A 9234-nucleotide genomic window follows, 5' to 3' on the forward strand; every position below is an offset into this window, starting at 1 on the left:
GAAAGTTCTGCGCGTACTGTCAAGCAGGTACCAACAAAACCACTTGTATCGGGTGAATGTTATGCAGCCCCTGCCATCGTTAGATCAGCTTCTACGAAGACACTATGGTGTAAGTCATATTTTACCTTTAAAAACTAAACATGGTCTACGGCTGTACAACAGTTTTTTTAATAATGTGAACAAGCTAGTATTCATACAAATTCGACATTAAATAATTATTGTTATGCTGTGTACGGAGGGCAGTAATACCAGAAAATGCTCAACTTGTTATTCGTAGTTGATAATGAGGTGAGAATGCATTGTTAGTAAAATTCCAGTTTACACATTACACATCACAACAAGAAAACTACATCAATAATGTAAAATATTTTCTTTCCACAATTTTTCAAAAAGTAACCGCGTGTAACCGCATCTTTGAATTTCTGTACAATATTCGATGTTCTACTACTATATCGTATAGCCGCGGTGAAAAATATTTTAACATGTTACCTATTATTTATGAAATAAACCATTTTCCTTCATTAATAGTTAATCTATGTACGAGCACAAAAATTAATATTTCACTATATTTTTATTATTACTGTAGTAAACTACTTATGTTCCATTTATGGAGAAATGAATCCTACATCGTATTTTTATGTATAGTGGAAAAATCCATAGATTTTTAAAATTTTTAGTGTCCAACCAGGTTGAATATTTACACTATGATATTGGAATGAAAATTAAATTCTTTAATGTAATAGTATGTTTGCCTCTTTACAAAACCTAATAAACCATATAAAAGCCTTCTAAAACGGTACACAATTAATGTTTGAAATAATTGTTTGGTACTGGAGATATACAATTAAGTACCGCTTTTTACAATTTTAATATCTGAATTTGAAAATTGAATAGTTTTCGATATTTGAAATAGTAATTCGCATAAGTAAAAATGTCAAAAATTAGCTTTACCCAAAAGTGAGCTCAATAAAAAGAGTCCATTTTTTTAATGATCTCAAAGTTGTAATGGACAAAACAAAAATTCTTTTTTTACACTTCAACAAGTAGAGCATTTCAATTAACGAGCATTTAAAGAAAAATAAACAGAGCGAAACCCTATAGGATTTGGGTCTAATAACCTTGCGCTGGACGACCCCTAATATTTTTAGGAGTAAATACTTTAAGTTAATTCTTAATTACATTATTTAATATCAAATAAGTTCGTTAGTTAATAAAAATCTTTTATCACATTTAATTCTACTTATCGTATAATGTCTATTTATTGTATAATGAAAAAAAATTGTGATAGTCTACTAAAAATTATGCAAATGCTGTTTGTTACAACCACAAGACAAAAAAGATTGTAACTATAAAAATTACTTATGAAATTTGTGTTAATATTAATTATCTTTTATTCAAATGTAGGTAAATATCTACAGAACCCCTTATATATCGATGTCGATTCATATACGGTTACTAATTTTTCAGCTCATAAATCTATTAAATATATTTGATCTAAAAACCGAATATCCAAAAAAAATACATACATACTAATTATATTTAATATTAAACAAAGCTTTATTATTAAGAACAGATCATTATATTATCTTTCATAGATTGACAAAACAAACAAATTAAAAAGAACTAGCGCCCTTATTTATTCAATACGATTTAATATATATATATAAAAATCTTAATTTGTTTTGTAACAGAATTCTTTTTAGAATGACTGGTCGTAAAAAAAACAATATTAAGGAGATTTTTTCTTATAGTTGGTTGTATGTACATACATACCATACATTATGTGTAATAAATACAATAATAAAATACATACATATGGTATTGGTTGGCAATTTTATAAACTTTAAGAAAGAACTTTACCGATAGTAAGCAACATCTAAGTTACATTATTGCATAAGAATATTGGTAAAAAAATTGCAATAGTACCAGTGTAAATCGATAAAAATAAATAATGTGTCATCTTTTGCAATAAGCTCTGAATACGTTAAATTCTGTACGTAATGACAAGGTTCATTGCTTGCTGTTCCCTTGTGAAACTGTGTTAACATTCAGAATATATTTTAGTGTTTACATTTTTAATTTTATTGACGTTTGCAAGTTTCATTTTTAAATTTGAATCTCTATGATTCAGAAAAGGCATCTCCTCGGAATTATAAACTTAATTTAATAAAGAAGTGTAGAGTATTTATGGAGCCGTAAAAAAGACCATGACATAATATTACATTGTTAATAGAACTACAAAGCAATATCGATGATATTTACGAACAAAAAGAGTTATGAGTATGAAATACTTCAAGCAAAGTAGCAAGAATCTTATAATTCTTTGTTAAGTATTTGAGAAGAAGCAAACGTTAAGCCGTGTTATCTGATAATTTTTAATTGGACAACAAAATTTAAAGTTTATAAGAGCAAATAAAACAAAGTGAAATTTGTGCACTGTAACTAGTTATGCAACCATAAACACGGCAAAACGTTAGTTGCAACATGCGAACATGAACTTTACGTAATTGTTTCATGTTGTTAAACATTTTGTTAAGGGAGAAAACAGTATTTGGCAATTATGTAGTTAGCCTACCGTGAAATAGTCCTAAATTCATAGATATCCTGATCTTCGAAAAAGAAAGTTACAGAATTACTCTAATTCTTCTGTGCACTGCCTTTTCTGCATAAATTGGTTTCATATTACTTACTTCTTGTTGTGTTGTGTCGCAATCTTTTTTCCATTAGATTATTAATATGTGATAAAGTACTTTTCCGTTAGCCGGACGCAAGCAAAAAATTGTTTACGATGCAAGAAAGCAAATGTTATTTTTTTTGTTTGTACAATAAAATCATTATTAAAATAAATGACTTTCCATAAATAATTAAAGAAACCAAATTTAGAAAAGTTTGGTTAACTTTATGTCCAAATCGTTTTGAATATCCATTAGACCTGTTCGGTTATTCAACATCCATAAGATTAGGCGGGAAGCCTAAGCCAAAAAAACATACCGATATTAGGCCGGCTAAAAGAAAAGAAGTTAAATCTATCATTACAGGGCTATCTACAGTGAGTTCTACATTTAATCTTCTTAGAAAGATCTAGAATAATACCAAACATTGATTGATTTCAAATTTTTGAGGAATTAGGAAAATTGTGCCTTGAGCCTTGCATTTATTATTGCCGTTCGGTTGTAAGTCATAATTACTTTTCATAACTTTAATTTATTGTAGTAAACAAGATTTTAATATTTTGAGCTAGTTTTTATATCTACATTTGCATTCTATCGGATACTCATGTTATTTGTTAAAGAGGGAAACGACTACTATGACTTATGTTAATACTTAGTATATATTATATTTAACAACTTGAATAAATTGAAAATGGCTCTGGTATCATTGTCTTATATTTTCCAATAATGGTAAAAGTCTGTTGTTACAACATGGCCTTGCTTTTTGTGAAACTGTGCAATTTAAATTAATGTTACCAAGACAGTAATCGCTTCACGTCGATTCATCAGTTTCTTATAATTGATTAGAGAATGTCTCCTCATAAATATCCAGTTGAGTGCTTACATAACTGCTGGCGACTTCTCATATGATGATACTGGTTACGTACCATGTCAATCTGACATACTTGCGTATAAAATAAATGGTTTATTCTTAAATTGTCATTTATGACGCAAATAATGAGTATAAAAAAAACATAAGTTTAACATTATCGTTCACCTGATGTTGACTTAAAAAATCCAAGACAGCTTTCACAACCTTAATATGATTGGTTATAGGTGTAAAATCTTTAAAGGGGTAAATGCAGAGCTCATTTGTCAGCAAATTCTTTAAACCTTTGGCACCTATTTCCAATCATCCTGCACAAAGTGATCACTTTGATGTTACATTAATTTATTCTTTCTGTAAGAGTGCGACAGACCTGTAACTTCTGTCTGTCAAAGTCTGCAGGGACAAAGAGTAAGCAATCATTAATTTAATTAAGTAGCAATCAAAAATTTGGCAAGGTTTTTTTGCTAATTTATCACTATTACTACGTTATTAATTCAGGAACAACTGATTTTTGGAGGGTGCAGCATGCATTAACTATAAGGAGTTGAGCTATACATTCAGCCCTATAACCAACCAACCTGTATCGGGTGGTATATACCGTTATAAACCCGGCTACGGAACAAATTCCAATAACATTAACGTACTATTGCTTGGCAACAGAAATAGGCGCGAAGGTGCCGACGTTCGTATTATTTTCTATATAGGTTCCTTTACAGTCACCACTTGTGTCCCTTATGAGAAGAATCCAAAAAGCCTAATTTAATACAAAATACAATTTGATTCAGCGCCCCTATTTCAATAATTGGCATTCTTTAACTTATAGCTACGAGTGTATCAGTGTGTTAAACCTAAAAAAAAATTAAACCTACGAAAATGTGAAATGGTACATAATAAACATAATTGAAAACTAGATACGTTTTAAAATTTTTATTCAATTTGATAATTCAGGATTTATTCATACAGGTACACAGTGTAAATTTCGTTTTTAATTAAAAATTATATAATTATTCAATCAACCAATTTGTATACGGCCAATAACATTTAACAAATAAACTGTTTAAATATTTTGATGTCGTCGCCAATCTTTTCTGAATTAATCAAGTTATTTTTGATATACTGGCAAAACCTTATACTTAAGGTTTTTTTTTCCTGCAGGAGCTATATTTGAATAAGGTTACGGACAAAATATACACAATTTGAATATACTTTTGGCCGCAAACTTGTGGGATAATTTATTCAAGGTAATAACATACATAGTCAAAGCATTCAGTGGAACGGGCAAAAATCGACAATTTTTACGCGTCACCGTTCAAAAATATCTTAAAACGTGTAATTTAATATTTCATGATAAGTGCTTGGGGGTTGAGTCCCCGCGTCCGTAGGTTTACTTTCGAGGCCTTACACGTGACCAAGGGCGGTGCTAAACTGGTGACAAGGTTCTGGTGATAGGTTAACGCCGCGGTTCGTAACCACGCTCTGGACTAAGCGATGTCGCCATGAGGTCTGATCGTGTCCTGGCATGATGTTCGGCGTAGCCACTTTAAGTTCATAGGCAGACACAAAATGATGGAATTATCGAGAGACTAATTTTGGAAAGCAGAGGGATCCGAGGCACGGTTTTTTGCTGGCCGATTGTTGATAGGTTGAGGTCCAAGTAGAGAGTGACTTCCTCGCCATCAGACGAAAAATGTGCCATCGTGCCGATCGACGACCAGATGAGAGGATTCAGTAAACACATTTGAGGGAGCTCGGGCGTACCCGTGGTCTCAGGTTAGTTAATCAATGACACTGCTTCTCGTTGTGTGCCGAAGTCAGCTGCCAAAGCCTCGTTCCAATTCCGTCCTCTTACCTCTCCTCACTCAAAACATTAATTTAGCAAAGAGAAAAAAAGTCAGTCCTAAAATGCATTTCAATAACATTCCAGGTCTTCACGCGGATGAATGTCTGATCCATGTCTTAGTCCACCCCACCATCATCTCGAGACTGATAGACCACATTTTCTCTTTTTTACAAAGAACCAAATCAGATGTCCACAAGATGCGTCGTACCCCGGCTACGTCCTGGAACACAACTTTCGACTGTTGTCAGTTGTTGATAAAAAAATTCATTTCAAAATAAAATGAGATTAATGTGAACATAGTAACAGAAACAACGATTACTGTTACATTACACCACATTATACTGTATTCACCACAGAGATAACACTAAAAAATACACGCATTTACATGGCTGGCAAAATTTTATTTTATATCCGCAAAGAAAAAAATACTGCTGATGTTAACTCATTAAACCCAGAAACTTACAGTGTATCACATATTTATTGTTTTGGATTATATTAAATAAACTAAATGATTGCTTGCACACCATTTAAATAAGTAGCTATGCGTAAATGCATGTTTGGATTTCTTTACAATTGTTGATGACAACTACAATTATCAGTCTATCAGTTTGCTTCAGAAACTGCAGTTGAAATAGTGCTGTTAGCTGTATAAGTTGTGTCAGTTGAATAAAGCATAGACAAATTATTTTATGGAATTTATGATTAAAACTTATTTCTTGTTGTTTCATATAATTTTATATGTTCTCTTTATATTTTCATAGAAAAAAAAACATTTATTAGAGTTATTAAATATTTGATATTACAAAGTATTAATTGCAGTGACTTTGTACATTTATCCAAGTGTAATCATGTTATCTGTAGTTTCAGCATACAGTTGGTGAACTCCTGTTGTATTAGATGGGACCAGATGATGAGGACCAATGATGCAGTATTGAAAAGAACAGTTTGAATCCAAGGTAGCCCCAGTGTACACAATGCAATCTTGAAGAACACATCTGAAATAGTTAAAATGTTTAGTCCACAATATTTTTCATTAAGTATGGATTTAAAATTGAATCAGGAATGAGGTGATCCTTAGATAAATGAAAGTAACCAACATACACCAGCAGATATATAAGTTCAAGTAGCCATGGACAGGCCACATAGTGTATGGAAAAATAAGTGCAGTGTAGAACTTCCGCCACATGCTCAGGGCTTCAGAAAATGCTTGATGCAGGCCAATACCAAGCGACATTGTTGAAATTGAAACCAGTGAATATGAAATCTATGGAGGAGGCCTCTGGCCAGCAGTGGACGTCTTATGGCTGATTTAATGAGAATTGCTTTGTATGTCACAAACTTCTTGGTGGTCACAATAGTTTCTCCACAAATAAAATACAGAAGCAACAAAGACATTTTCAAGTACTTTTAAAGATTTACAATAGACTTACCCTTCTCTAACAGTAACATTATTCATTAATATGCAATTAGACAATCTAACTTTATTTTCAATAGTGCAATTGGCCCCAATAAAAGTACTCTTAATTGAAGTTTTTTCACTAATCATACTTTTTTCCCCAACGGTACTTGTGTCATCTATTTGTTTTGTTGTAACTTCACTGTTTGGGTGTATTCTATCAGTCATTGGTGCTCCAGTAAGTTCTTCCCATTTTGCCATAATCTGTAATAATTACATAGAACATGACTATATCTATTTACATATTTTGTTATGACATTTATGATTATGGCTATGGTTCATAGGCATGAAGATTGCAAATTTCATAATAAAAATTAACACGCCAAAATCTAACTGAAATATTTATCCAAGCAAATACATACAAAGTCAAGATTTTATATTTCGTAATACAGATTAGAGATATAAAATATAAAATACATTTATTAATAGATGACTATAACATATTAAATAATGATCACTGTCCAGTCTTGTTGAAAATATTCTATAGCTGATATTATGACAATAATGATTAAATCACACATGCCTTCAAATAGCTGCTAAAATTGATTTAATAAACATGTAATGTTACCTGTTTACATTTCTTTCTTTAACATTAAAAGGATACAATATTAAATAATTGCTTTTTTCAAATCATTATTAAGTGTAATATGCAAAATTTGAAAAACAGTAAAGGATATATTTTTTGTATAAACTTACCTTCTTATTGGATAAGCAGAATGCTGAAAGTGTGTTAACCCTTATTCCAAAAGTGCTTTTATCTGCTATGTGTGCATAGCATCTTAAAATATCATTGCAATACACAGGCTTGCTTCCTAATTTGTGATCATTGTATGCTGACATTTTCATAATTTTACTTTCATATCCTTGATGAACAGCATAATAAAATATATCTTTAAAAATTTCAACATTCTTCTCAGAGGTACCCTTTTTCTCAAGAGCATTTTTGGGTTTTGAGAGCTGTTTCTTTATTATCAGTGGTATGAGTTCTCCTTTGATTGAAATAAATCTATCTGCATCAATAAGATAGCTAATAATCCAATTTTTCATTACATACACATGAGCATCTAGTAATCTGCTATACATATTGATAGATTCAAATTTTTTAATCAATAATTTGGGTATAGATACAGTCCCTTCAAAATCACTAGCACTTGCTAGAAAAACCAGTCTTTGAGTTTCTTCATCTATGCAAACCAAGTCTCTGTCTGGTTTTGACTTATTTGGTAGACCAGGTAATTTTAACCATTCTTCAGGACCATTATCGAAAAACAGAGTTGCAAGTGCAGCATCATGTTTTCGATACAAATTAAGTACTTCATTAAGGTTGATATTTGTAATGAGATCTCCTGATACAATGACTAAGTCTGTAGTTATGCGATTGCTAATATACTTTAATGCATTCGCTGTTCCCCAGTCTTCATCAGAAGGAATATCAATCAATTCATATTTGATTTTTAAAGGACATTTTTCCAATGCATTTGATATGTTTGATTTGTCTTCATCAAGTACTACTACTAAAGTTTCTGAAATTTAAATATTTTTTGAGTTAGCTTTTTATATTGTATAATGTTTAAAAAAACAGAATTGATTTTAATTATCATAAGTATTGATAATCTTAATAATATTTTTTATTTATCATACATCTGTTATGAAGTACATGACAAATTTTTTTCCAAGGTTTATACCACACAGCAAAGATATCTTGTCATTGCTTCTTTAGGCTAATTATGCAATGAGATGAATAAATACTGTTTCAAGCAAATAAAAATTGACCGTCTTACCTTGAAAGCCAACTTTTTCTAACATATTTAATGAATACCACAGAATAGGGTATGGTCCTACAGGCAAAAGACATTTCGTGACCCTGCCACCAACATCAGGCATCCGAGAGCCTCTCCCTGCTGCAAGCACAACGGCTTGAAATTCCAGCATTTTATGCATTTTAGGGTTTATCCCTAACCTGTAAATAAAATTAGTCTGATAAGTATAATTTTATAAAACACCAACTTAGTCATTGCTATCTTAAATAATGCTTTATAAAAATATGCACTAATATGATTGATTTATTACGTTGGTCATTAAACTTCACAATATTGGATCACCAAAATCCGACATGACATGTACAACGACGATATTATCAACTTTGACAATTAAATATGTTTATACAGAATTGCCATAAAACATGATTTTGTGATACCATAACTATGTTTCAGTTTCAAGCCATAAACACATACATATTTTGGATATTAAATGAAGTGTCTTCGATTACCTATATTTTATTAAGTTAATTTATAGAGGACATCAATGTCCAGAAGTGGCCGCCCTACGGCTGAAATAATGATGATAATGATGAATTTACAAAGGATTACAATTATTTATAAATCTTTAATATAGTACC

At 31.0% G+C, this 9234-nt stretch overlaps 1 protein-coding gene across 1 annotated transcript; it reads right to left on the reverse strand.

The window, feature by feature from the left end:
• Positions 1–6152: 6152 nt before the first annotated feature.
• Positions 6153–8986, reverse strand: eIF2Bgamma (eukaryotic translation initiation factor 2B subunit gamma). The gene is made up of 5 exons (XM_068774225.1): positions 8907–8986; positions 8618–8796; positions 7533–8359; positions 6811–7040; positions 6153–6375 (listed from the first exon to the last, which is right to left on the reverse strand). The coding sequence occupies exons 2-5, from the start codon at positions 8775–8777 to the stop codon at positions 6213–6215; spliced, it is 1380 nt and encodes a 459-aa protein (XP_068630326.1). The 5' UTR covers positions 8778–8796; positions 8907–8986; the 3' UTR covers positions 6153–6212.
• Between the last annotated feature and the right edge of the window lie 248 nt (positions 8987–9234).

The sequence above is a fragment of the Battus philenor genome, unplaced genomic scaffold (genome assembly GCF_028537555.1).
Source record: "Battus philenor isolate CCGP_79_NKW_IND1 unplaced genomic scaffold, ilBatPhil1.0.hap1 SCAF_7, whole genome shotgun sequence".
NCBI lineage: Eukaryota > Metazoa > Arthropoda > Insecta > Lepidoptera > Papilionidae > Battus > Battus philenor.

What these genes read in the sequence shown, in the direction of transcription:
- eIF2Bgamma (XM_068774225.1), bottom strand. Translation starts at nt 8,777, where the DNA reads ATGCATAAAATGCTGGAATTTCAAGCCGTTGTGCTTGCAGCAGGGAGA. An exon ending in AGAAAAAGTTGGCTTTCAAG is followed by an intron (nt 8,360 to 8,617) that starts GTAAGACGGTCA and finishes TTTAAATTTCAG; the next exon opens with AAACTTTAGTAGTAGTACTT. An exon ending in AATGTTACTGTTAGAGAAGG is followed by an intron (nt 6,376 to 6,810) that starts GTAAGTCTATTG and finishes TAACTATTTCAG; the next exon opens with ATGTGTTCTTCAAGATTGCA.